Source organism: Rhinoderma darwinii, chromosome 4, assembly GCF_050947455.1.
Source record: "Rhinoderma darwinii isolate aRhiDar2 chromosome 4, aRhiDar2.hap1, whole genome shotgun sequence".
Taxonomy (NCBI): Eukaryota; Metazoa; Chordata; class Amphibia; order Anura; family Rhinodermatidae; genus Rhinoderma; species Rhinoderma darwinii.
Window position 1 is genome coordinate 354847377 of NC_134690.1, and position 27487 is coordinate 354874863.

Consider the following 27487-nt stretch of genomic DNA (forward strand, 5'->3'; position numbering starts at 1 on the left):
CTCAGCTCTGCTACTTCTGCAGTTCACACACCACATCAGGCAGAGATTGCAGGATGCGCGTTCCCGGCTTTGTTTAGTACATCGCGGTGACGCCGGTCGTCCTGGAGACGCACCCGCCCTCAGCCCCTGCGCGCGCACGGTCCATCACACTTCATCCGGGGTCCTGACTCCGGTGCCACAGCCAAGCGATAGAGGAGGAGCCGGTAGGCCGGCCCGGTGTGAGGCTGAAGAGTGCTTCTCAATGGCCGACGACGTAGAGTGGGTGCTGGAGAGTGTGCTGGCTTACCTCAGTTGCCCCGCCTGGACTGCGCCAGTGTGCGGCTTCATAGAACACAAATGCTCAGGTACCGGAGCGCGTCCCTCTCCCGTGATGCTTTGCTGGGTCATGTCTGACTGTACAGCTGTGTGTACACCGAGTAATGAGTAGAGGGGGCGCTACTGGGGCTCTGTGCCCTGCATGCCCATGGTCTACCTATGCCTGGGGTAGTAAAGCGTGAATGTACGAGAGGGGCAGTGATTATGGTATAACCCTAACAATCCTGTGGCTTGTATATCAGTCTGTGTATGAAGATAAACGCCATATTTACTAACATTGCGCCATTTCTAGCTGAATGCTGAGATCTTCACAATGGATTACTACTTGAAAGAGGGGCCAGGGGTTGTCTAGTAGTTATATGGATGTAATGGGGGAGGGGGGAGCAGCTCTTCTGGTCACTTCTGTGTTTTACAGTAGGTGCTGTGTGATGCTTCAAGGGGGTCCCCCAAAAATCATCTGTGCACTGGGGATCAGGAGGAATAAATGTCTAGGACATGATGCCTTTTATTACCGCGACGCAGTTTTTTTACTCGTGGAAAAAAAACTCGTCCAACTCCCATTGAAATCAATGGGAGGCATTTTCGGGCGTTTTTTGAGTTTTGTTGTGCGGTTTCCGCGTCAAAAAACTCAGTGTGAACAGGGCCTAAGGGGACACTTGTTATTGTGTTCCTACCATTAGATTTGGAACAGTCTCATAAAGGCCACACTATCCATACAGCCTAGGACGGCCGGGGGTTTCTGAAGCTGGACCCCCGGTGATTAACTGTTGTCTGGGCCGGCTTCAAATCAATAAGTGATTGTCTTCATGAGAGATTTGAATGGGGGTAATGAAAATAACCAAATTCTTTGGCTATATCCAATGTCCCCATTCACGTCTGTGGCGGTAACTTCGGTGCTTTCCAGAGGTTCCCATTATCTGTGTTCTTCAGACTCCTTTATCAATGTAGAGCTTGATAGATCGCACCCAAATAACTTGGGGCAATGTCTAGCAACCAGCGGGGGTGACCATTCTGAAGGAGAAGAATTGTGTAATACTGGTCACTTTCATACAGAAGAAGTGATGCCAACTCCACCAGGACCCATAAACCTTCCGAACTAGATGGTGCTGGATCTGTATATGTTAGATGAGTAATAATACTAGTAGTAGTATTAATATTGGGTAGAGGGGGGACAGGCAGACGTGACCTTATCTCATCTTTGTGGAGGAAGAGTCCTTCCTTAGTAAATGAAGTATCCATGGTAACTACTTGGTAGCCATCAGCTGGCCATTTGGTGTACTACTAGAAAATACACAAACACGGTGACCTCTATAGTGTTGATCTCAGTGACGATTAAAGGAGATCTCCTTCAAGAAGCATTCACATATCCATAAGGCCTTATTCACACAAACTTATTTTACGTCCGTGATACGTGCGTGAAAATCACGCGCCTCGCATGGACCTATGTAACTCAATGGGGCCGTTCAGACAGTCCGTGATTTTCACGCAGTATATGTCCGCTGCGTAAAACTCACATGTCCTATACTTTGCCGTTTTTCGCGCATCACGCACCCATTGAAGTCAATGGGTGCGTGAAAATCGCGCACGGAAGCACTTCTGTGTGCCGCGCGTAATTCGCGCTACAGTTGCATGAATGAAAGTAAAAATAAAAGCACCTCCTTTTATGTTTCTAAACATAAAAACGGAGTGTCCTAACGATGCTATATGCGCGAAAATCACGAAGGCACGCAGCAAATACTGCTGACACACGGAACTGCTACGCGCGCAAAACTAGTTTTTTGCACGCGCAATACGCACACGTTTGTGTGAATAAGGCCTAAGAAAGGGTATAAAAATGAAGAGGCCCCCCCCCCTGTATTCTTCTCTATATACCGCGCATATGTGGCCAAGTCTTTCGCGAAATCATTTATAGGGAATTCATTCTTATGATGGATGGGAATCCCAGTGGTTGGATCTATGATTGTTTCTCATGGGAATACCCTTTTAAGGTATCTAAATTGTTGCATTTTATAGGTCTTAGGCTGGATTTACACGAGCGTGTGCGTTTTGCGCGTGCAAAAAACGCTGCGTTTTGCGTGCGCAAAAGGCACTTAAAGAGGCTCTGTCACCAGATTTTGCAGCCCCTATCTGCTATTGCAGCAGATCGGCGCTGCAATGTAGATTACAGTAACGTTTTTATTTTAAAAAAACGAGCATTTTTGGCCAAGTTATGACCATTTTCGTATTTATGCAAATGAGGCTTGCAAAAGTACAACTGGGCGTGTTGAAAAGTAAAAGTACAACTGGGCGTGTATTATGTGCGTACATCGGGGCGTGTTTACTACTTTTACTAGCTGGGCGTTGTGTATAGAAGTATCATCCACTTCTCTTCAGAACGCCCAGCTTCTGACAGTGCAGATCTGTGACGTCACTCACAGGTCCTGCATCGTGTCGGCACCAGAGGCTACAGATGATTCTGCAGCAGCATCAGCATTTGCAGGTAAGTAGCTACATCGACTTACCTGCAAACGCCGATGCTGCTGCAGAATCATCTGTAGCCTCTGGTGCCGACACGATGCAGGACCTGTGAGTGACGTCACAGATCTGCACTGCCAGAAGCTGGGCGTTCTGAAGAGAAGAGGATGATACTTCTCATCAGAAAGCCCAGCTAGTAAAAGTAGTAAACACGCCCCGATGTACGCACATAATACACGCCCAGTTGTACTTTTACTTTTCAACACGCCCAGTTGTACTTTTGCAAGCCTCATTTGCATAAATACGAAAATGGTCATAACTTGGCCAAAAATGCTCGTTTTTTTAAAATAAAAACGTTACTGTAATCTACATTGCAGCGCCGATCTGCTGCAATAGCAGATAGGGGCTGCAAAATCTGGTGACAAAGCCTCTTTAACCCCTTAAGGACGCAGCCTAGTTTGGGCCTTAAGGCTCAGAGCCCATTTTTCAAATCTGACATATTTCACTTTATGTGGTAATAACGTCGGAATGCTTAAACCTATGCAAGCGATTCCGAGATTGTTTTCTCGTGACACTTTGGGCTTCATGTTCGTGGTAAAATTTGGTCGATATATTCAGTCTTTATTTGAGAAAAATTGCAAAATTTAGAGAAAATTTAGAAAAAATAGCATTTTTCAGAATTTAAATGCATCTGCTTGAAAAACAGACGGTTATACCACCCAAAATAGTTACTAGTTCACATTTCACATATGTCTACTTTAGATTAGCACCTGTTCAGTTCTGAAGTGGCTTTGAGGGGCCTATGTATTAGAAACCCCCATAAAGCACCCCATTTTAAAAACTAGACCCCTCAAAGTATTCAAAACAGCATTTAGAAAGTTTTTTAACCCTTCAGGCATTTCACAGGAATTAAAGCAAAGTGGAGGTGAAATTTGCAAATTTCGTTTTTATTTCTGAATTTCAATTTTATTCTATTTTTTTTCTGTAACAAAGAAAGTTTTACCAGAGAAACACAACTAAATATGTATTGTCCAGATTCTTCAGTTTTTAGAAATGTCCCACATGTGGCTCTAGTGCGCTCGTGGAATAAAACACAAGCCCCAGAAGCAAAGAAGCACCTAGTGCATTTTGGTGGTGCTTTTTTATTACCATATATTTTAGGCAGCATGCCAGGTTTGGAGAGGTGTTGAGGTGCCAAAACAGTAGGAATCCCCCAAAACTGACCCCATTTTGGAAACTGCACCCCTCAAGGAATTAATTTATGGTTATTGTTACCATTTTGACCCCGTAGTTTTTTCACAGCGCGTATTTGAATTGGGCTGTGAAATTAAAAGAATGACAATTTTTCCAATAAGATGTCATTTTTGATCAGAATTTCTTATTTTCACAGGGAACAAAATGCCCCATTTTGTTGCCCAATTTGTCCTGAGTGCGGCAATACCCCATTTGTGGTGATAAACTGCCGTTTGGGCCCATGGGAGGCCTCAGAATGAAAGGAGCGCTATGTGTTTGTTGGAGTCCAGATTTTGCTGTATTGGTTTTCGGGTGCCATGTCGCATTTGCAGAGCCTCAGAGGTATCAAAGCAATGGAAACCCACCAAAAGTGACCCCATTTTGGAAACAAAACCCCTCAAGGAATTTATTTATGGGTGTTGTGACCATTTAGACCCCACAGTTTTTTCACAGAACTTATTTGAATTGGGCTGTGAATTTAAAAAGAAAAACTTTTTTCCAATAAGATGTAGTTTTGGCTCAAAATGTCTTATTTTCACAACGAATAAAATACCCCATTTTGTTGCCAAATTTGTCCTGAGTGCGGCAATACCCTATTTGTGGCCATAAACTGCCGTTTGGGCCCATGGGAGGTATTAGAAGGAAAGGAGCGCTATGTGTTCTTTGGAGCAGAGATTTTGCTGGATTGGTTTTCGGGTGCCATGTCGCATTTGCAGAGCCCCAAAGGTATCAAAGCAATGGAAACCCACCAGAAGTGACCCCATTTTGGAAACTACACCCCTCAAGGAATTCATTTATGGATGTTGTGACCATTTAGACTCCACAGTTTTTTCACAGAATTTATTTGAATTGGGCTGTGAATTCAAAAAAATGAAATTTTTTCCAATAAGAGGTAGTTTTGGCTCAAAATTTCTTATTTTCACAAGGAATAAAATACCCCAATTTGTTGCCCAATTTGTCCTGAGTGCGGCAATACCCCATTTGTGGTGATAAACTGCCGTTTGGGCCCATGGGAGGCCTCAGAAGGAAAGGAGCGCTATGTGTTTGTTGGAGTCCAGATTTTGCTGTATTGGTTTTCGGGTGCCATGTCGCATTTGCAGAGCCTCAGAGGTATCAAAGCAATGGAAACCCACCAAAAGTGACCCCATTTTGGAAACAAAACCCCTCAAGGAATTTATTTATGGGTGTTGTGACCATTTAGACCCCACAGTTTTTTCACAGAACTTATTTGAATTGGGCTGTGAATTTAAAAAGAAAAACTTTTTTCCAATAAGATGTAGTTTTGGCTCAAAATGTCTTATTTTCACAACGAATAAAATACCCCATTTTGTTGCCAAATTTGTCCTGAGTGCGGCAATACCCTATTTGTGGCCATAAACTGCCGTTTGGGCCCATGGGAGGTATTAGAAGGAAAGGAGCGCTATGTGTTCTTTGGAGCAGAGATTTTGCTGGATTGGTTTTCGGGTGCCATGTCGCATTTGCAGAGCCCCAAAGGTATCAAAGCAATGGAAACCCACCAGAAGTCACCCCATTTTGGAAACTACACCCCTCAAATAATTTATTTATGGGTGTTGTGACCATTTAGACCCCACAGTTTTTTCACAGAATTTATTTGAATTGGGCTGTGAATTAAAAAAAAAATTATTTTTTCCAATAAGAGGTAGTTTTGGCTCAAAATTTCTTATTTTCACAAGGAATAAAATACCGCATTTTGTTGCCCAATTTGTCCTGAGTGTGGCAATACCCTATTTGTGGTGATAAACTGCCGTTTGGGCCCATGGGAGGGCTCAGAAGGAAAGGACCACCATGTGGCCTACTGGGAATTTTCTGGTGCTAAGTCGTGTGTGCAGAAGCCCCTGAGGTATCAGTACAGTTGAAACCCCCGAGAAGTGACCCCGTTTTAAAAACGACACCCCTTAAGGAATTCATCTAGAGGTGTAGTGAGCATTTTGACCCCACAGGTATTGTGTAAAAGATAATGCGCAGCAGATGGTGCAGAGTGAGATTTGCAATTTTCTATATATATGCCATGTCAGTGTCCGATATATTGTGCCCAGCATGTGCCACCGGAGACCTACACCCCATAAACTGTAATGTTGGCTCTCCCGGGTACGGCAATACCCTACATGTGGCTGTTATCAGCTGCCTGGGCACACAGCAGGGCTCAGAGGGGAAAGATGAGGAGGGGTAAGCTGTGCGAAGTGGATCAGAGCGAGTAAAACTGGGGTAAATTAAAAATAAAGGGATGGATGATAAATTTGAAAACACTCTTTCATACAGAGCTCTGGTTTTTCGGGACACGCGTCACATTGATATATTGTGTCCTTCCTTATCCCCCTCTTATAGCAGACTCTGCACCTCTTTTGACTTTTTCCCTTCTTGCCAGTTTGGGGAACTTCTCCTAAAAAGTGTTGCCCTGGTATGATGCCTGTGGCCCCGCTTCCAGAAGTACTGTAAGGCTTCAGGACTTGATCTGACAAGTCCACCCCTCCCATGTACCTATTGTAGTCCAGGATGCAGTCTAGTTTGGGGGTCCCTGTACTGGTACCTCGTACAGGTACATGGGTACTGGTGTGGCATCTCCCTGGTCTTGTACTTGACACACAATATGTTGCTGCTAGATTGTGCCCTGCTCTCACCCCTTCTGAGTGTTTGCCCAAGCAGAGTCGTAGGGAGGCCTCTCATGTTTCTTCTAGCAGTGCCGCATGCCGCAGGACTTCTGGAAGCGAGGCAGTTGAAGAGTGGGACGCTGGTATAAAAATTATCCAGGTAGAGGTGGTAACCCTGGTCCAGCAGTGGGTGCACCAAATCCCACACAATTTTTGTATTAACTCCCAGTAAGGGGGGACATTCTGGGGGCTGAGAACTGGTGTCCTTCCCTTCATATATCCTAAATTTGTAGGTATACCCTGATGCACTCTCGCACAGCTTATACATCTTCACGCCATACCTTGCCCTCTTACCCGGCAGGTACTGGCGGAATTGAAGCCTCCCTTTAAAATGTACCAAGGACTCATCATTAGAAATACACTTCTCGGGGGTGTATGCTTGGGCAAACCGGGCACTGAAACGGTCTAATAGGGGTCTCCGTTTATACAAACGGTCAAAACTGGGGTCATCTCGGGGTGGGCACGGCTCATTATCAGTATAATGTAAGAAGCGAAGTATTGCCTCATTTTTATTTTATTTTTTAGTTTCCAGCTCAGTTCTGAAGTTGCTTTGAGGGGCCCATATATTAGACACCCTTATCAAACACCCCATTTCAGAAACTAGACCCCTCAAAGTATTCACAACAGCATTTAAAAAGTTTATTAACCCTTTAGGCGTTTCACAGGAATTTAGAGCAAAGTAGAGGTGACATTTAATTAATTTAATTTATTAGGCACCATGTCCGGTTTGAAGAGGTCTTGTGGTGCTAAAACAGTGGAAACCCCCCAAAAGTGACCCCTTTTTGGAAACTAGACCCCTTGAGGAATCCATTGTAGTTTTCTTGGGGTGCATGCGGCTTTTTGATCAGTTTTTATTCTATTTTTAGGTGGCGTGGTGACTAAAAAAACAGCAATTTTACTATTGTTTTTTATTAAATTTTTTTTACAGCGTTCACCGTGCGCTATAAATGACATATTCACTTTATTCTGCGGGGCGATACGATTACGGCGATACCAGATGTTTATAGTTTTTTTTTATGTCTTATGGCGTTTGCACAATAAAATACATTTTGTAAAATATAATTTATTTTTTGTGTTACCTTATTCTAAGAGCCATAACTGTTTTATTTTTCCATCAGGAAAGCCGTGCGAGGACTTATTTTTTGCGTAACGAACTGTAGTTTCGATCAGTACCATTTTTAGGTACATGCGACTTTTTGATCTCTTTTTATTCCATTTTTTGGGAGGTGAAGTGACCAAACAATTGTGATTGTGGTACGGTTTATTATTATTTTCTCTTACGGCGTTCACCGCGCGGGATAAATAACGACATCGTTTTGTAGTTCAGGACGTTACGGACGCGGCAATACCAATTATGTATAGTTTATTTGTTTATTTATATATTTTTATTAATAATAAAGAACTGATAAGGGAAAAAGGGGGACTTTTACTTTTATTACTTTTAAATCTTTTATTTTCTTATTTTTACACAACTTTTTTTTACTTTTTCACACTTTTTTTACTTTGTCCCACTAGGGGACATGAGAGCAGGAGGCTCTGATCGCTATTCTAATACACTGCACTACATGCGTAGTGCAGTGTATTAGAGCTGTCAGCTGTTCGCTGACAGCAAGCATAGTGGGTCCTGATTTTGTCGGGACCCACTAGGCTTCCGTCGATGGCGTAGCCAGAGTCCATTGTTAGGATTCTGGTTGCCATAGTAGCCATCACGGCCCGCTATCGTGTAGCAGGCCGGCGATGGCAGCTTAACCCCTAAGAAGCCGCGATCGCTATTGAACGCGGCTTCTAAGGGGTTAATCGGCGGGGACCACCGCGATCGGTCCCTGCACACTAAGCTGTGATAGCCTGCTGTCGGAAACAGCAGGTATCACAGCTCAGACATGCGCCGGGGAAAGATGGCGCCGTGTTTACTAAGGTCAGTAATAGTACTGACCTGAGCGCGAACGTTCTACTTAGCAGGACGTACTATTACTGACCTGAGCGCGAAGGGGTTAAGTGTGTTATCACATAGGATGTGCGGCTGCGTGCTTTTCGCGCAGCCGCCATCATTATGACACTCTGTTTGTATGTTTGTAAACAGAAAAGCACGTGGTGCTTTTCTGTTTTCATTCATACTTTTTACTGCTGTTGCGCGAATCACGTGTGTCCCACGTGATGTGCGAGAAACGCACAAATATAGGACATGTCGTGATTTTTACGCATCGGGAACACGCTGCATAAAAATCACGGACAGTCTGCATAGCTCCATAGACTTTTATATAGGTCCGTGCGAGGCGCATGAAAACCGCGCGCGTTGCGCGGACGTATATCACGTTTGTCTAAATAAGCCCTAATTCACATAACGTTTTTGGCCTTCGTTTAATGTTTACAGACAAAAAAGGCGTATACACTAAACATAGGCTGCGACGGATGCCTAACAGTGGCTTCAATCACCTATAGACTTTTTCATCCGTTTAACATATACATCATAAAATGATCATGACTTATATGTTAAATATGCCTGTGCCGGATGCTATACGGTGGCATGAGTCTCCCATAAGCACCCAAAAATGGGCAAAAATCGTGGCAAAAGCCACTAATTGACTGCGACGTGTGAACACAACCTAACCCTATTCAATAATTGCAATCCCCTAATCTAATGTGATTTTTTTTTTTTTTTGTAGAACTAGTTGGAAAATATTGTTTACGACGACTGTCGGTGGCTTCAAGTTTTGTTTCTGACGGACGGAAATCTTTCTCATCCATCAGAAATGGATTAGGGCTTGTCCGTTACGGATGAAAGCAGAAAATTTCCACAGCATTTACGCATCAACTAGCAGACGATGCACTGCAGAAAATTCGCACCGTTTAATGCATTTTTAACTGCGGAAATTAGTGCGGATTTCTGCTGGTTTTTTGTTGTTTTTTTGGTGCGTTTTATTTCAAGGGCTGTGTGATGGTGATATTTCTTTTTCCTGTTATGTAATTTCCACCCCCTGTAAGAAATTCTGCAGCAGGTTACGGAGTACATCAGAAAAACGCAGGAAATCAGTCCACTTTCCACAGCAATAATTGACCTGCTGCGGAACAAAAATTACGCACCGCAGATTAATTTCTGGACTGAATTTTTACACCGCGTGTGGATGACATTTGTTAAATCTCACCCACTTTTCTGCTACTGTATTTCGCTGCATATTTTCCATCCGCAATTCCGGAAGGAAAATACACAGCAATTCCGTTACGTGTGGACAAGCCCTTAGACATTCCTCTCAAGTGATATTCATTATCCCGATGACTAGTGTGTTATGGGTATTGCTACAGAAGCGGTCAGCAGATTTTAAACTAAAGACCTGGTGTGGACAGGATAGAGACAGTGTAAACTTCATTGATGTTTGAGTGTGTGCGTTTGGTTTGACTTTTTTTAAGCTGCGATCCGGTTGCTGGTAAATGTTTGGGTTGTAAAGTCAATAAATGGCTGAATTAAGTGCAGAGGTGTTATTAGATTCGCTACTGCTCCTCTTCTTGCTTTAAAAATAAAGTACCAATCCATATGTAACTCAGGGGGTAATAACCTGAACTAAAGTTTCCAACCCATGGGGTCATCTATAGTCATACAGGGTCAGAAGGAGGATAACAGATTCTCCACCCCTCCCTGTATGTCACCAGCTTGTCCCTCGCTGCTCTTCCTCTCCTCCTTTACACAGGTGGAAGTGAGAGCTGCAAATATATGCACTTCCCACTTCAACTTACTCTAACTCCGGCTCGATCGCAGAATTATCGCAATCTATGTGGCAAATTTACTAAGACTGGAGTGTCGTACTCCAGTTTTATCTCTCTGCTCCGCTGAAGTAAGATGCGACAGATTTATTAAGAGGCGCACACCTGTTCATAAATCTGTTGCATCTTTAAACTGGCCATGTGGCGCAACGACTCTGGCTATGCGCCATCCATCCTCACCGGATAAAAAATACTCATACCAACTTCACCGCTCCTCTTCTCCCCTCCAGCTCCCTCAGCGTGCGGCGGCATCAGCAGTTCTGCATCGCATACAACGTCCTGACGTTGCCCGCAGTCAGGACCTTGTATGAGCTGCCGAACACTGGGAGAGTATGTAAAGAAGTGGTGCGGTGAGGTTTTTTTTTTTTTTTTAGCATAATCTATAATTTGTCAGACCTCTGTGTCTGTCCCCTTTTGCAGAGCCATATCTTCTTCCTTAAAGTGGCGAGGACAGTATAAAAGGGCAGAAAGTCCCAATTTACAATGCAAATTGTGACTTTTGAACACTTAGCGATTTTATTTACGGCAGAAAACTGGCAAAGAGACGTTAGTAAATGACTCCCTATGTCTTGTTTTAAAGCCAAGAGCTCTAGTTGCGATCTAGTGTGAGCTTATAGGCACAGTCTAAAGGTAGAGCTGCAATTATATGCAGCTCTTACTTCAACCTGTTACAACTCGGGCTGGATCGCAGATTCTTGGCTTTAAAACAAGATCCAGATCACATATCTCTTTGCAATCTAACCTTAGCTAGAGCCTTTAGTAGTAAGAACGTATCAAGTATAAACTTTGCTACTGAAGTGCCTCCCTGCAAGTAAGTATGAGATATGTACTTGGCAGGGAAAGTACGGGAGTATCTTTTTTTTTTTTTTTAATAAACTTTCATCTCACATGCTCTAGTATGGTACATTTGCGTTGTTCCAATGCTTTGTTTGCCCTCTAGTGCTACTGTAGGGAATAATTACCAATGTGGTTACCTCTCCCCTAAATCGCCCTTCCACCGAGGAAGCCTACTATCCACACATTATATTCAAACATGCTATTTCTCATGGGTCCGTCTTAGGGCTGGGCAATTAATCGATGAAAAAAAAAAAAAAAAAAAGCTGAAATTCAATGCAATTAACCGACGTCATCTTACGCGTTTTCGCTTTTTTCTTTTCCCCCGGTTTAAACTATATCTGCATCTTCAGGACGCAGACACAGTTGAATCGAATGGTGGAGCAGGGGGCCTTAAGGACCTTGCTCTACCATTCACTATGTATTGCCGAACGCGAGGCAGTGATATCTTTGCGCCGAGCTGCACAGACTGGATGACCAGAGGGATCTCCTCCACTCCACGGAGTTAGGCGAGTATGTATATAACTATTTTTATTGGGGCTGTGTGGGGGCATTCTACAGCGTGGGGGCAGCTATGGGGCATTTATATTGTGGTGACCGCTATGGGGGGCATTATACTGTGTGGGGGGCAGTGTCATGGGGTATATTATATACAGTACTACACAGCAGGCTCAGGGGATAAATATTAATTTAGTGGCATGCAAAAGGGGTGTGGCCTAAATAATCATTCATTAGTTGTAATCGAGGTTACATGTTCAATTAATTGTGATTTTTATTTCGGACATCATCGCCCAGTCTTAGTCCATCTATTTTTTTATTTTTTTTACAGATATAAAATGATAAACACCATATTCCCCTGGTCATAATCCTACATTTTCTTTTGTAATTTGGCACCACTTCAGCTGAATCCAGTTGAGACAACTAATCTTGAAGGAATTGTCTTGTTTACATCGTGTCTATGGTAACGTGTTTCATTGTGTAACCTTATGAGCGCCCAAATTAAATAGCAGCACTTTAGGCTGTTTTGACTGGGGAGTTAATAAGTGTAGAGGTGGATGAGTAGAAATGAGATTTTATATATATATATATATATATATATATATATATATATATATAATCTCTCTCTCTGCGGTGACTTGTAGAATATACATTAGTGGGTGAGTCCACACAGGGTAATAATCCTACTACTAATATTATTAAATTTAGGAGGTGGTGGATGTAAATTTACTACTATTATCTGGCCAAAATTATGTGGACAACTGACCATCACACCTATATGAGCTTGTTGGTCATCCCATTCTAAAATCATGGGTGTTAACAGTCTCCACTCTTCTGGGAAGGCTTGCTACAAGATTTTGGAGTGTATCTGTAGAAATTTGCCCATATATCCAGAAGAGCATTTGTGAGGTCAGGCACTGATGTTGGACGAGCGGGCCTGGCTTGTCATCGGCACTCCAATTCATCCCAAAGGTGTTTGGTGTAGTTGAGATCGGGGCTCTGTATGGACCAGTTAAGTTCTGCCACACCAAACTCACCTGACCATGTCTTTATGGACCTTGTTTTGTGCACTGGTCATTCTGGAACTAAAAAGTGCCGTCCCAAAACTGTTCCCACAAAGATGGAAGCGTACAATTGTCCAAAATGTCTTGTATATGCTGTATCATTAACATTTCCCTTCACTGAAAATAAGGGCCTAGACCAAACCCTGAAGAACAGCCTTAGACCATTATTCCTCCTCCACCAAATTTTACGGTAGGCACTATGCATTCCTTTAGGTAACGTTCTCCAGGCATCCGCCAAACCCTGATTTGTCCATCAGACTGCCAGATCGTGAAAGAGAGCCATCACTCCAGAGAATATGTTTCCAGAGTCCAGTGGCGCCGTGCTCTACACGACTTCAGCCGACGCTTGGCATTGCGGATAGTGATCCTGGCCTTGTGTGCATCTGCTCGACCATGGAAACCCATTTCTTGAAGCTCCTGACGCTCACTTTTTGAGCCGATGTCCCTTCCAGAGGCAGTTTGGAATTCTGTAGTGAGTGATACAACTGTGAATAGGAGAGGTTTCCCCTCACACATTTCAGCAGTCTGCGCCCCTCCTGTGTGAATTTGCGCAGTCTACCTACCGTTGCGTGGTTGGGTTGTTGTTACTCCTCAACGCTTCAACCTCAGAATAATAGCACTTACATTTGACTGGGGCAGATCAGAAATTTCACAAACTGAATTGTAACAGAAGCGGCCAAAACCACGCCGACATGTAGATCGGTGCGTTTGTTAAATTGACTGCAGGTAAAAGCACTTTCATTGTTAATGGCCCCGCGGTAAATTGCTATTCATCTACATAACTGCATGGCCATTAAAAATGAAAGTGCTTTTACCTGCTGTCAATTCGCGAACCGTCCTGATCTACATGTCGATGAGGTTTTGCCTAAAAGCAAAGCCTTGTTTGCGACCTATAATTGCTAAACGAGAGGGGGAGGGTTATAGTGAAGAAACAAGGATGTAAACACATTTATAAAATTAAACTTTTTAAAACCGGTGCAAATCAGAAAAATAATGACTTTTCCACTCCACATGGACCCTGGCGTTGAAAAAGTGCCATCATTTTAGCCAGTGTGAAAGTTAATGGCATTGATGTATGTTGTGACAGATTTATCACGTAAGGGCCTATTCACATGTGCAGTGGCAGCTCCGTTAGGCCCCCCCCCCCAGATCCGGCCCAAAATACCGGAAACAAGTGCGCAGCGGAAACCTTTTTTATTTTTCACTCTTTTGATGCATTGATCTGATCTAATGTAAAGGAGTTTTTATAGGGTTTAATAAATGTTTTCGATCATATTATTTGTTTAACTAGGTCCCCGAGAGCTGATGTCGGGGGGGAGGGGAGGGGGGGGGGGCTTCATGCAGGGATGATGTCTGTACAGAGAAGCTTTATGGATGATCACTCCTTTAAGATTTTCATCGGATCTATTTGTGACCATGAATTACTAATATTTCTGTATATTACTTTGTCCATTATATACTGGATCTGCTGACACCCTGACATTTCTGATTGCAGTGTTTGATGATGAAGAAGAGAATAAGTTGTCGTACACAGACATTCACAATGAATACAAGGAACTGGTAAATACAAATCCATTACTACTGAAATAGAAATAATGATATGTTTCTTTTAGTTATTAGGAGCCCTGCTGCTATAGCTGTGCGTAATGTAGTTCATTTCTAACCTATAGGTTATTTGAATATATAATATTTCTATATGTGCAGATGTCCAATGATTTCTTAGTAATCATAAAGAGTTTTAAAGGAACACACCAGGAAAAACTGATACAGTTACATAGTTCGTACGGTTGAAAATAAGACCAAGTTCAACCAAGGGAAGGGAAAAGGGAAGGTAAAAATTTCTACACATTGGAGCTAATATTTTTTTGTTCTAGGAAATTATCTAACCCTTTTTTTGCAGCATCTACTGTCCCTGCTGTGACCAGCTCCTGCGGTAGGCTATTCCATAGATTCACAGTTCTCACAGTAAAGAAGGCTTGTCGCCTCTGCAGCTTGAACCTTTTTTTCTCCAGACGGAGGGAGTGCCCCCTTGTTTTTTGAGGGGGTTTTACACGGAACAGGATTTCACCATATTTTTTGTATGTGCCATTAATATATTTATATAAGTTAATCATGTCCCCCCTTAGTCGTCTTTTTTCAAGGCTAAATAGGTTTAATTCTTTTAATCTTTCCTCATAACTTAAATTCTCCATGCCCCTTATTAGCTTCGTTGCTCTTCTTTGTATTTTTTCCAACTCCAGGGCATCCTTTCTATGAACTGGAGCCCAGAACTGAACTGCATATTCTAGATGAGGCCTCACTAATGTTTTGTAAAGTGGTAATATTACATCCCTGTCCCGCGAGTCCATGCCTCTTTTAACCCCTTAGTGACCAGCCCATTTTAGGCCCTAATGACCAAGCTATTTTATTCGTTTTTCTATAGTCGCATTCAAAGAGCTATAACGTTTTTATTTTTTCGTCTACATAGCTGTATGAGGACTTGTTTTTTGCGGGATTAGTTGTGCTTTTTAATAGCACCATTTTTGGGTACATATAATTTTTATATTAACTTTTATTAACCTTTTTTGGGGGGGATTATAAACAAAAAACTGAAATTCCGCCATTGTTCTATGCGTTTTTAAATTGACGCCGTTCACTGTGCAACGTAAATAACACATTACCTTTATTCTATGGGTCGGTACGATTACGGCGATACCACATGTGTAGAGGTTTTTTTTATGTTTTACGACTTTTGCACAATAAAAACACTTTTGAACTAAAATTATTTGATTTTGCATCATCGCTTTCCAAGAGCCGTAATTTTTTTATTTTTCCATCAATGTAGTGATTTTTTGGGCTTGTTCTCTGCGGAACAAGACGTAGTCTTGAATGGTACTGTTTTGGGGTGCATGGGACTTATTGATTCATTTTTATTATGACTTTTTTGGGGGGCAATGGAAAAAAATTGCAATTTTCGCCATGGTTTTTTGCGTTTTTTTTTTACGGTGTTCACTTTGCGGTTTAAATTACATATTAACTTTATTAATGGAGTCATTCCGGTCGCGGCGATACCACATATGTGTACTTTTTTTTTTTTTTTTTACACTTTTACTAAATAAAACCACTTTTTATGGAAAAAAATGGTTTTATTTATTTTTTTACTGTACTTTTTATTGATAATCTTTATTTCACTTTGATGACTTATTTTATTAGTCCCACTAGGGGACTTTACTGTGCGATGTTCCGATTGCTGCTATAATGCTTTGGTATACTTCGTATACCAGAGCATTATTGCCTGTCAGTGTAAATCTGACAGGCAATCTGTTAGGACGTGCCTCCGGCGCGTCCTAACAGGAATATGTCCAGGGCAGACCTGGGGGCTTTTATCAGGCCCCCGACTGCCATGACACCCCATCGGAGACCCGCGATTTCATTCGCGGGCCGCCCATGGGTGACAGAGGGAGCGCACTCCCTCTGTAAACAAAGTTAAATGCCGCGGTCGCTATTGACGGCGGCATTTAACGGGTTAAACGGCCGCGATCGAAGTAAACTTCGATCGCGGGCGTTGGAGCAGGAGCTCAGCTGTCATCAGACAGCAGAGCCCCGGCTCCTGCCTGCACGGGAGACCCGTGCAGGACTTAGACTAGGCTGACGTGAAAAGGCGTCAGCCTAGCCTAAAGCCCATTAGTGAATCACGTAAAAAGGCGTATTGGTGGTCACTAAGGGGTTAATACACGACAATATCCTGCTGGCCCTTGAAGCAGCTGATTGACATTGCATGCTGTTATTTAGTTTATGATTTACAAGTACACCCAGATCCTTCTCAACAAGTGACTCTTCCAGTGTAGCTCCCCCTAGGACATATGATGCATGCAGGTTGTTCGTACCCAGATGCATAACTTTACATTTATCTACATTAAACTTAATTTGCCAAGAGGACGCCCAAACACTTAGGGCTTATTCAGACGAACGGGATATACGTCCGTGTAAATCGCGTGATTTTCATGCGCGTCGCACGGACCTATATTAGTCTATGGGGCCATGCATACAGTTGCGTGATTTTTACGCAGCGTTAGTCCGCTGCGTAAAAGTCATGACATGTGCGTTCTTTGAGCGGTTTTCGCGCATCATGCACCCATTGAAGTCAATGAATCGTGAAAACCACACATGTCACACGGAAGCACTTCCGTGTGACCAGCGTGATTCGCGCAACAGCTGTGAAAAGGATGAATGAAAACAGTGCTTTTCTGTTTACAAACATCAAAACGGAGTGTCATAATGATGGCGGCTGCGCGAAAAGCATCATATGCTGAGGCCACGCGGAGCTGTTAAGTGTATTTTGCACACGCAAAATGCCGCGTTTTTTGCGTGTGCCAAACGCACACTCTCGTGTGAATCCAGCCTTAGTTTGTTTAAATCCGCTTGCAATTCATGCCCAGTGCAGGGTCTTTGGGGGCGATTCATAATATTCAAAGATTTCCAAAAAACTGTCATTTGGCGAACTGCAATAAGAATAACCGTGCATCAGTTTTTCCAAGATTGTTTGTTAAATCTTTTATAAGGTCTGTTTTAGGTAGAAACTTCTGCTTGGAAAAAAGGGCCACGCAACTTTTATCACATGTTTCTTACATTAGTATTATGGCTTTTTTCTTTTTCCTTAGTTGCAATTTTCTAAACGTAAAAAAAAAAAAAAAAATCTCCACTGTCGCAGTTGCACAAAATTTAGGTCCATTAAACTATAGGCACTTGAGGCGGTATGGTGCGACAGATCTGAAAATTGTTCCATGCAAACGGCTCCAAGCAGGACTGAAATGACAGATTGCCCCAAGCACTTGTAATTGTCTGGGAGTGCTGCCTTTTCTAATTAAAAAATGATTATAATATAGTCCAGCAATGTTTTCGGCTTCAGGAGATGTACAACTCAGAATAAAATATCCACAGTAACCCCTGTTGGATAGTAAAATGTTGTGTTTGGCATATCAACTGTAGTATGATGGTAAGTGGTAGAACATATTGGCTTCCTCCACTGTGGCTTGTTTTTGCTGTACATAGATCCCCGCTATGGAGGAATGTGGTTTCCTACTGTACATTGTAAGTATAAGTAAAAGAAAATGCCTGTGAAGACCATTGTGGAGAATCCTCCTGATATTGTGCGGCGTCCTTAAAGCTGCCAAAGTAACGTACGTGTTTCACTAGAGCAGAGAACATCACAGAAAATGCAAAGACTAAATCTTCTACAATGACTTGGGTCTTGTGTTATTCCAGATGAAATAGCAGTTCTGTGCCCGATCATTAGATTTAATGTGTCTCACGATTTATGTAACAAACCTTTCCCTGGAATTCCTTCTAATCTTGCAGGTGGAAAAGCTCATACAAGAACATTTGACTGAAATGGGGATTAGTGAGGAGCAGTTTCAACAAGCGTGCTTATCTTCTATTGCGCATTCTCCTGACATTAAGGTGACCATTTGCTTAGAATTCTCTCCAGCGTTTTATAAACCGTTTATAATGGTCTCCGTCATTTTGCCAGACAAAATGGCTATATACAGGGTGGGCCATTTATATGGATACACCTAAATAAAATGGGAATGGTTGGTGATATTAACTTCCTGTTTGTGGCACATTAGTATATGGGAGGGGGGAAACTTTCCAAGCTGGGTGTTGACCATGGCGGCCATTTTGAAGTTGGCCATTTTGTATCCAACTTTAGTTTTTTCAATGGGAAGAGGGTCATGTGACACAACAAACTTATCGAGAATTTCACAAGAAAAACAATGGTGTGCTTGGTTTTAACGTTACTTTATTCTTTCATGAGTTATTTACAAGTTTCTGACCACTTATAAAATGTGTTCAAAGTGCTGCCCATTGTGTTGGATTGTCAATGCAACCCTCTTCTCCCACTCTTCACACACTGATAGCAACACCGCAGAAGAAATGCTAGCACAGGCTTCCAGTATCCGTAGTTTCAGTTGCTGCACATCTCGTATCTTCACAGCATGTGTCGGGGTGTTAGGTCCGAGCATTCCTAGATGAACAGTTTCCTAGAAAGTGGATTGGTAGTCGTGGGCCAGTTGAATGGCCCCCTAGGTCTCCCGATCTGACCCCCTTAGACTTTTATCTTTGGGGTCATCTGAAGGCAATTGTCTATGCTGTGAAGATACGAGATGTGCAGCAACTGAAACTACGGATACTGGAAGCCTGTGCTAGCATTTCTTCTGCAGTGTTGCTATCAGTGTGTGAAGAGTGGGAGAAGAGGGTTGCATTGACAATCCAACACATTGGGCAGCACTTTGAACACATTTTATAAGTGGTCAGAAACTTGTAAATAACTCATGTAAGAATAAAGTAACGTTAAAACCAAGCACACCATTGTTTTTCTTGTGAAATTCTCGATAAGTTTGATGTCACATGACCCTCTTCCCATTGAAAAAACTAAAGTTGGATACAAAATGGCCGACTTCAAAATGGCCACCATGGTCAACACCCAGCTTGAAAAGTTTCCCCCCTCCCATATACTAATGTGCCACAAACAGGAAGTTAATATCACCAACCATTCCCATTTTATTTAGGTGTATCCATATAAATGGCCCACCCTGTATATATATATATATATACATACAGTGGCAGAATAGAATAATACTCTATTATAATAATAATGAAGGGTACATCAGGCAAAAGGATCAAATGTACAAATCTTTAGTCCAACATCCGTGGTGCGGTGAGTGTTAAAATATAAACGTCAACGCGTTTTGAACAGACAAACTGTCCTTAATAATGACATAATGCAAATGACAAAACCGTTTACATTTCTCTAAAAACCTACCAATAAAAATCAGTATAGGTGAACACATGACTCCAGGAGACCTAGAAAACAAGGTTCAGGAATATTTTAAAAATAATATTTAATAATAAATATGTATTGTTTCCAGTGATGATGAGGCAACGTATGCCGTGTTTTCTCTTGTCATAAATCTTTCCGGACAGTCTTTGAAGGATAATGTAGATTAAGAGATAATACAACTGTAATCCTCCTATTGACCTTAGGTAAATTAATCTACGCGGAAATTGGTGTGTGCCGCTGCTTTCTGAACTGCCATAAACAAAGCTTTAATTGATGTGAGCGGGAATTATTGTAGAATAGACGTAAACTTCATTTTCGTGTCCCAATAACTTTAGTGGATGAACCTAATTTGTCTTGTCCTTCTTTGTAGAATATGTTGCAATCTGTGGTAGCTGTAGAAGATTTTGTGGTCTTTAAAGAAATGATGCTGCAGAAGAATATTGAACTGCAGATACAAGCAATTCAGATAATACAACAAAAGAATGGTAATACATGGAGATGTCCGCTGTTTATTTGTGCTTTTCCTTCAAAATGCAACGCATTCTCTATATTTCTCCCTCCAAGGCTCTAATCTTTTATTTTACCATGTTTCCAATATACAGGTATAACAGTTTTAATATATTTTGGATATAGGTGACCTTCCAGAATGCCTGAAAAATGGCGCAGATTTTATTTCTGACCTTGAACAACAGGAGATAAAAATGATCACTGAAGCTTTAAGGTAAACAGGATAGCCCTAATCTTTTATACTATACATCTATTTGGCTTGGATTAGACCCTAAGCACCATGAAAGATTGGTACTGGGGTAGAATTATATACCTGCAGATAAGAACATGGGTCATACTGTATAGCAGAGGTAAATGAATTTTGGGGGAAGCAGTACAATTAATATTTCATGTCTTAATTTCTATTAAAGGCTGGTTGGCTACATAGGGAGTAGGTCATGTGTCAGATCTGCCACATTGCTATAAGCTAGTGGCTAGTCATCTTAAAGTTTAGAGGTCACAGCTTTAAAGTGGTTGTTCCATCGGGATACCACTTTTTAAAATGCAGACTCGCTAGTATTGGATACCCCTGGCAAACAGCTGATCTTGCTGGTGGAAGTTGCACACAGCCACACATTTCCCCTGCAGTAGTGTTACAAAGTGGCCACATGATTGGATGATCGACTAGTGTTTTGGCTCTGGCTATGAAGTCCATTTGCCGTAATGTGGATATTGAAATGTTTTGTACTGATGGAGCAACCCCCTAGCTTCTAAATACGTGTCATTTACTTTTTCTATACATTGTGTCTGTTGATCTACTTACCAATGTACTGAGTAAAAATGTGGACACGGGATGAAAGTAGGTTTATTGAAATTAAGTAGTGAATTTATACTGGTTTTTTTTTTGTAGGATATCAAGAGAGGAATACGAACAGGAACAGTTGCGCAGAAAGGTTTGGAAATTCCTCCATAATTTTTTTTTTTAATTAAAAATTATAATTTCGATTGAATTATGAGCTATAATGCAAATGCCGTGCAACTCAGACATTTTTGTAACTTTTGCAAAGAAAATTATTTAATTTTTTTTTATTTACAGGAAAGAAGTGAAGCTAACGTAAATAAAAATCTCCCCAAATATTCCACACATGACAAAGTGACAACTCCAGAGACAGGTAATAGTAGAATATTTTTGATATCCCGGCAAAGCAGTGCTTGAAAATAAAAGAAGCAATCCAGAAATCGGACAATAACCTAGTGCTGCCTCTCCAGGCACACAGATACACATCGAACATATTTTTACCATGGTTAAGGTGCAAATGCACTTTAACGAAACCCTCAGACTTGTTCTCTAATATTGATTCCCAGATACCGGAGTGTCAAAAATAAGAGCTGATAGTGTTAGGAGGGCGAATGCAGTTTACTACGTTCTCCTTCACCTAAAAGACATGCATCCGTTTTGTTGGCTGGAAGATTATCAGATGACATTTAAAATTAGTAATCCCAAACTAAAATACAGTAATCCCAAAATAAAAGGTGAGCGGCTGCCAGTCATATTTAGCATTGTTTATATTCGTGAAAGGAAGGTAGAGATTTAAAGCTTCCCTCAGTGATCCACTTTAAAACCTCTTTGGATATGCACCTTTGTGGGTAAATTCAAGTTTCTAATCTAGAAGTAGAAATGAAATGCTCTATGCTGATTTTTAGCTTCATTTTCTCACAGGCTACATACTCCATTCATTTCAATATGTGAGTAGGAGAAGACTTGAATTACTTCAGCCCTTTACTTCCTCCCTTCTGAGAGCGAGAGATATATCTCAATTAAAGGGGGTGTTACGCTGGCCGATTATCGGGCAGACGAGCCTTCATAGAATTCCGATTGCCCTGTGTTAAACAGGGCAGTGATCAGCAGATGAACGAGCAAACGCTCCATCTGCTGGTCATATAGTTTTAAAAAAAGTAAAAGATTATCGTTGTCGGTAGCACAGCAAACAGGGAGATGCACTGCCGACATGATAATAATGTATGGGGTCGAGCGATCGAAGTAAAGACTGCTCATCCATCCATAGCTCCGTGTGAAAGGAAACTTGTAATTCTTTGTTTAATAAAGTTCAGTTGTACTTCCTACTTCACTGAGGGAGGATCTTTACCAACAACTCTCTGTCTGGTATATTCCATGCATGCCCTCAGTTTCCAATTTACAGAGGTGGTTATTCGATGTGGAAAGGAACCGTGTCAACAGGAGCAAGCGAGCTCCGATCAACGTTGCCTCGTTGGCCGATGCAGCGAGCGCCGATCAAGTGTCAGCCAGTGTAAAAGGGCCTTAACTCACCCGGATATCATACCCATACAGGGAATTACAAGCTATCTGTAGAGGGAACGTGTTATATAATAACGTCTGTAATCTACGCAGCCTCTGTCTTTCTGCAGTATGAGGGAGGGGGAAGTGTAATGTGAATTGGCAGGCTTGTAGGCAGTGACTGGTGAACGAGCTGCTGCTTTACTGTAAGGCTCTGTTCACGTATGTGTTCAAAGCCTCCTTCAGGGTTTACATCACCTCCTTTTGATGGCAAGTGTAGCGCAGCATACAGCTGTCAAAATAACTGCAGCTCCCATAGAACTCTGACAAGTTAAGTCAGTGGGGCCTGCTGGTAATCATCTGGATCGGTCACCGCATAATGGGTTGCGTTATAAATGGGAGACAGAATGCTAGTGTGAACAGAGCCTTACATGGCAATGATAACAACTTCCTGTTGTGAGTCAGAAAGAAGTAAAGGTCTGCAGCATCAGACACCGCCAGACACATTCGATATTCTGTAGGTCCCTCCAAAAACCGCAGGGTATTCTGACGGCCATATAATGTTGTTTGGGGGGACCTAAGGCTGCATTCAGACAGCCGTAGTATGTTCTGCGCCATATTTTTAGTGCCAAAAATGTGATCATATCCTGTCGGGACAAAGCAGCTAAAACTTTTCCCAAAGGTTTTGTTTGGGGAAGTTCTCCCTGCTTGGTCCTTATTGGATTGGATCCCACTCTTGCCGCTAAATATACCGCTTCCATATGAAGCTGTATCACAGAGGTTCGAATATGGCCTTCGTCCTTTCCAAATGCCATATTTTTTTTTCTTTCTTTTTTTTTTTTTTCTTTTTTTTTCTTTACAGACCTTTTGAGTTTATGTGCAATTGTATGAAAATATATTCTCTAGGTTTGAAGTAAGTGCCTAAATTGTGGCATAAGTATCTGACACTAACTCTATGAAATAAAACCATGTGGCAGCATGGCAGGATTCGTCTATTATATAAGAATACATTGGTAACTAGACATCATTTTCCAAAACCTTTTTTTTTTCGTATTTGTCTGAAACCTAATTTTAAATGTACTTTCTATTTTCACGTGTCACTTGTACTATACATTCATTGCACTACTTATCTCCAGAACAAGTCAAACCTCTTCAAGCCAAGAAGCAGTCCTTAAAAGAAGAACTTCCATACAAACCACCGTCTGTCCGATTTAAAGAGCATAGTAGTACAGAAGCAGCTGAGGCCTGGATGGAGCAAGCTAGGAAAGAAGCCGGCATACAGGGCACTTTAACTGTAAGTACTTTACATTTAAAAAATGAATTCATTAATGACATCATGAGGACTAAAACCGCGGTAGTCCCTTAGGTAAAAATGACCAAACGTGCACTGCCACCTCTTTATTGAAGTTTGGAAATCTACAACTGACTGCACGTGTTTGTTCTCAACATTGTGACTCATAATATGTCTAATTGAGATTCTGTAATAGGAAGACCCTATTAACCATGTTTATTATTGATTTAATTGCCCATTGTGTATGTCATTAAATATGACTGTCTCAGACTTTCATGATAAAAAATAATTTTCTAGAGCTTGACGCAGACAGAGAAGGAACAACTCCGAGAACGTGCAGAGTATCTCAAGCAAAAAAGAGCAGAACTTTTAGCGCGGAAAGGGGATTCGAAGAAAGAAATCCTAAATTCTGAAGAGAACACAGAAAAAGCATCATGCTCAAGACAGGTAACCTGCTTGTACTGGTAGTTATCAAAGGAAGATCTATCCACTCCCAAAGGTTTCTACACTTAAAGAGCACATCTTTAAAGAGAATCTGTTAGCTATTTTGAGACTTAAAAAAAATGCTGAAAGAGGGATACAGGGGAGTGCATTGTAAACATATATTTTGTCTCAGCCATGCAAGTTGCATGACGGAGAAACCGATGTTTGATTACATGGCGCAGTGGTCGCAAGTGCCACTCTGCTGAGTGACTGCTCTAACGGTCAATCAAAAGACTGTTAGAACCGTCACTCAGAGCAGAGGGGCAAGGCTGGCAGCGTCTAGTCAGGAGAATCCCAGGAGCACTTCTACATCAGGTGCCCACCTCAGTGGCACTTGCAACTGCATCGCCACACGAATTACACATCAAGTTGCATGACCGAAACAAAAGGTATGTTTACAATACTCTCCACTATATCGCTCTGTTAGCAGTTTTAAGGCCTCAAAACTGCTGACAGATACCCTTTATATTAGGGCCTATTCACATCACCGTTTGCTTTCCGTTCCGTCTGAGGTTTCTGTCGGGTGAACCCCGCAACGGAAAGTAAAACTGAAACCACATTTTCTGTTTCCGTCACCATTGATATCAATGATGACGGAAACATTGCTAATAGTTTCCGTTCGTCACCATTCCGGCAGGTTTCCGTTTTAACGACAGAATCAATAGCGGAGTCGACTGCACATTCCGTCGCGATGTTTCCGTCACCATTGATATCAATGGTGACTGAAACGGAAGCTATGGTTTCAGTTTCACTTTCCATTGCAGGGTTCACTCAGACGGAACCCCGGAACGGAAAGCGAATGGTGATGTGAACAGGCCCTTCGGCCATGTGCTCGTTACTAGAGGATGAATCCGTTCCCCAAATTGAATGTAAAAATACCATAGAACAGAGTAACGGCACCAGGACTTCAGAGTAGATGAAATCGGTTGGATTTATTCACCTCAAGTGAGCGACATTTCGGTTAGTCACAGAACCTTAGCTTGAGAAAGGTTCTTTGACGAACCGAAACGTCGCTCACTTGAGGTGACTAAATCCACCCTATTTCATGTACTCTTAAGTCCTGGTGCCGTTACTCTGTTCTATGGTTTATATATATATCTTACATTAGTTGCATGTCGGGTGAACCCACCAATTTCGGCGGGACTGACCTTCTAATGTGCATGGCGGCGTCCTGATTCTTCCTCCAACGGCAGATGTTGGGGGAGAGAAGGGTCGGTCATGTTGGATTCCAACATGCCCGATCCTTCTGTTTGCAATGACATAAGCCACTGCGAGAGGAGTCTGTCAGCGGCCTTACTCCTTCTCCCTATTGAGAACACATGCGTGCTTGGCCGAGCATGGGGAGTCGGTAGGACTAGATGTCGGCCAAACGACACCACAGGAAAACTTTAAGCATTACACAGTTCTATTTCAGGTCAATGGATGGCCTGTGTAATGTAGGACAGGACAGGTCCTCTAGAACGTGAGACGTCCTTTTAGCCACTCTCCACTCCGGCCAATAGATAGGTGTCCCATGTTCAGGATCCTTATCTAATAACCCAGGACCATGCTATTTTTAGTTTAGAAGTGTTGTGTACTGATTTTGCTAATAAAGTTACCTGTATATTTTATGTAATAGCGCCTAGGTGAAATCCTTTATCTACACTGGGAAACACAGCGTGTCCCGTATCCTGACGAGTGGACTCATCGGGCACCCTTCCGCTAGCGTGTATATTCACATCCTTTTACGGAACGGGGTTAACCCAGAATTTCCCTTATAGGGTATATGAAAACTGTTTTTCTTAAAGGGGTTATACCAGAATCGACAATTATCTACTACTTACAGGATAACTGATATGTCTGATCCAAGGGACCCCTACCGATCTCGAACGGGTGTCCTGAACCACCCATTCCTCCTGACTGCTAAACCTCAGTGAGGAAAACTTTAAATGGAGCGGCGGTTGAGCATTCGTCCGCTGCTGCTCCATTCAAAGTCTTTGGGACTGAAACAGTCGAATACAACGCTCCTCTGTTTCCATCAGTCCCTTTAGACATTGAATGAAGTGACAGGCACGTCCATTCAAATTCTTCCTTTGCAGTGAGGCGAAACGGGGGTTCAGAACCCTCGTTCTCCTGATCAATGGGGTCCAGGAATCACACACTTAAGATAATTATAAAACCTAAAGAAAAAGACGCCAATGAACTAGAGATGTAAGAAAATAGAAAATACTTTATTGAGAATAACAAATGAATGTACAATGATTAAAAAGAATCCACAACCAACAGGTTAAAAAAAGACATACAAGTCATGCAACTCACTGCAATGAGCAAGCCATATAGGCAGAGGATAATAATAGATGCCTAGTGGCAAGACCGAACACTATATGCATCAATGGATTATATCATGTCCGCAATAATTAAACGGAATTAAATGAGCATGTGCCATATGAAATAGTATAAAAGTAAGTAGCACAATGCATGTGGGAATGACACCAAAAAGTAGATAATGTTAGCACATGAAACAATATCAAACCAAATTGCAGCAATAAAGCATACCCATGATAGGTCCAGGACTGAGTGCACAGCAAGATGTCTGCACCAACGCGCGTTTCGGCGCAAATGCCTTAATCTGGGGGTCACTTAAGATAATTGTTGATACTGGTACAACATCCTTAAGAAGACAACCCCTTTTCATACGCAATGAATACCCACCTAGGTCCTACTGACAATCCGGTGGGTAGGGAGCAAATTGGATAGTCATAATATCCTCATCCACAAATCAACTCTTGTGTTTTGGAAGCAGGGGCTTTGTGGCATGTTCTGATGCCACCACTGCTAATACTGCAGTTCATTAGATTGTATATTTTGATTGCCCTTAGGCTTTGCCTCATCAGATGAACAGCCTTGGCAGCGTGTCTGGTGGTAGGCGCTAGTCCTTGAATGTCAACCCTAAATTTTGGCACTAATTTAAAGCCGATCATCTTTCTCAACAGCAGAGGCATTCGGGCATTGGGATCAATAAAGGCTTGTGACTCACTTTCTTTGAAAAAGCTTCTTGTCTGGAAAAGCCCTTATTCCTAGATTTGTCTTTCATTTTTTTATTTTTTGCAGCAGCAAAATGAGATGACTGAAGAAGAATTGAAGAACTTGCAAAAAAGAAAGCAACTTGCAGAAAAGCTTAAAGAAGAAGTAATTAACAAGTGAAATTCTGCGGCTGATTTGCACATTCTTCCATTTTAACTATTTGCCAAAGCTATTCCACATACACATTTTATAAGCCTTAAATAAATACTTAGTACCACCTCTAAA

The 27487-nt window shown here is 42.0% G+C and overlaps 1 protein-coding gene across 4 annotated transcripts; it reads left to right on the forward strand.

Annotated features, from left to right (window-relative positions):
* CFAP36 (cilia and flagella associated protein 36) lies at positions 1 to 27487 on the forward strand. 4 transcript variants are annotated; one of them, XM_075864501.1, is made up of 11 exons: positions 1 to 344; positions 14319 to 14383; positions 18161 to 18262; positions 20014 to 20128; positions 20277 to 20364; positions 21040 to 21082; positions 21226 to 21301; positions 21495 to 21662; positions 23562 to 23719; positions 24014 to 24163; positions 27293 to 27487. In XM_075864501.1, the coding sequence occupies exons 1-11, from the start codon at positions 242 to 244 to the stop codon at positions 27380 to 27382; spliced, it is 1158 nt and encodes a 385-aa protein (XP_075720616.1). In that variant the 5' UTR covers positions 1 to 241; the 3' UTR covers positions 27383 to 27487. The 4 variants fall into 4 exon arrangements, with proteins under 4 accessions (XP_075720616.1, XP_075720615.1, XP_075720617.1 ...); XM_075864500.1 differs by having other exon boundaries at positions 7 to 344; positions 27290 to 27487; XM_075864503.1 differs by lacking the exon at positions 1 to 344 and adding an exon at positions 12126 to 12222 and having other exon boundaries at positions 27290 to 27487.

What these genes read in the sequence shown, in the direction of transcription:
- CFAP36 (XM_075864500.1), top strand. Translation starts at nt 242, where the DNA reads ATGGCCGACGACGTAGAGTGGGTGCTGGAGAGTGTGCTGGCTTACCTC. An exon ending in ATGATCACTGAAGCTTTAAG is followed by an intron (nt 20,365 to 21,039) that starts GTAAACAGGATA and finishes TTTTTTTTGTAG; the next exon opens with GATATCAAGAGAGGAATACG. An exon ending in GCATACAGGGCACTTTAACT is followed by an intron (nt 23,720 to 24,013) that starts GTAAGTACTTTA and finishes ATAATTTTCTAG; the next exon opens with AGCTTGACGCAGACAGAGAA.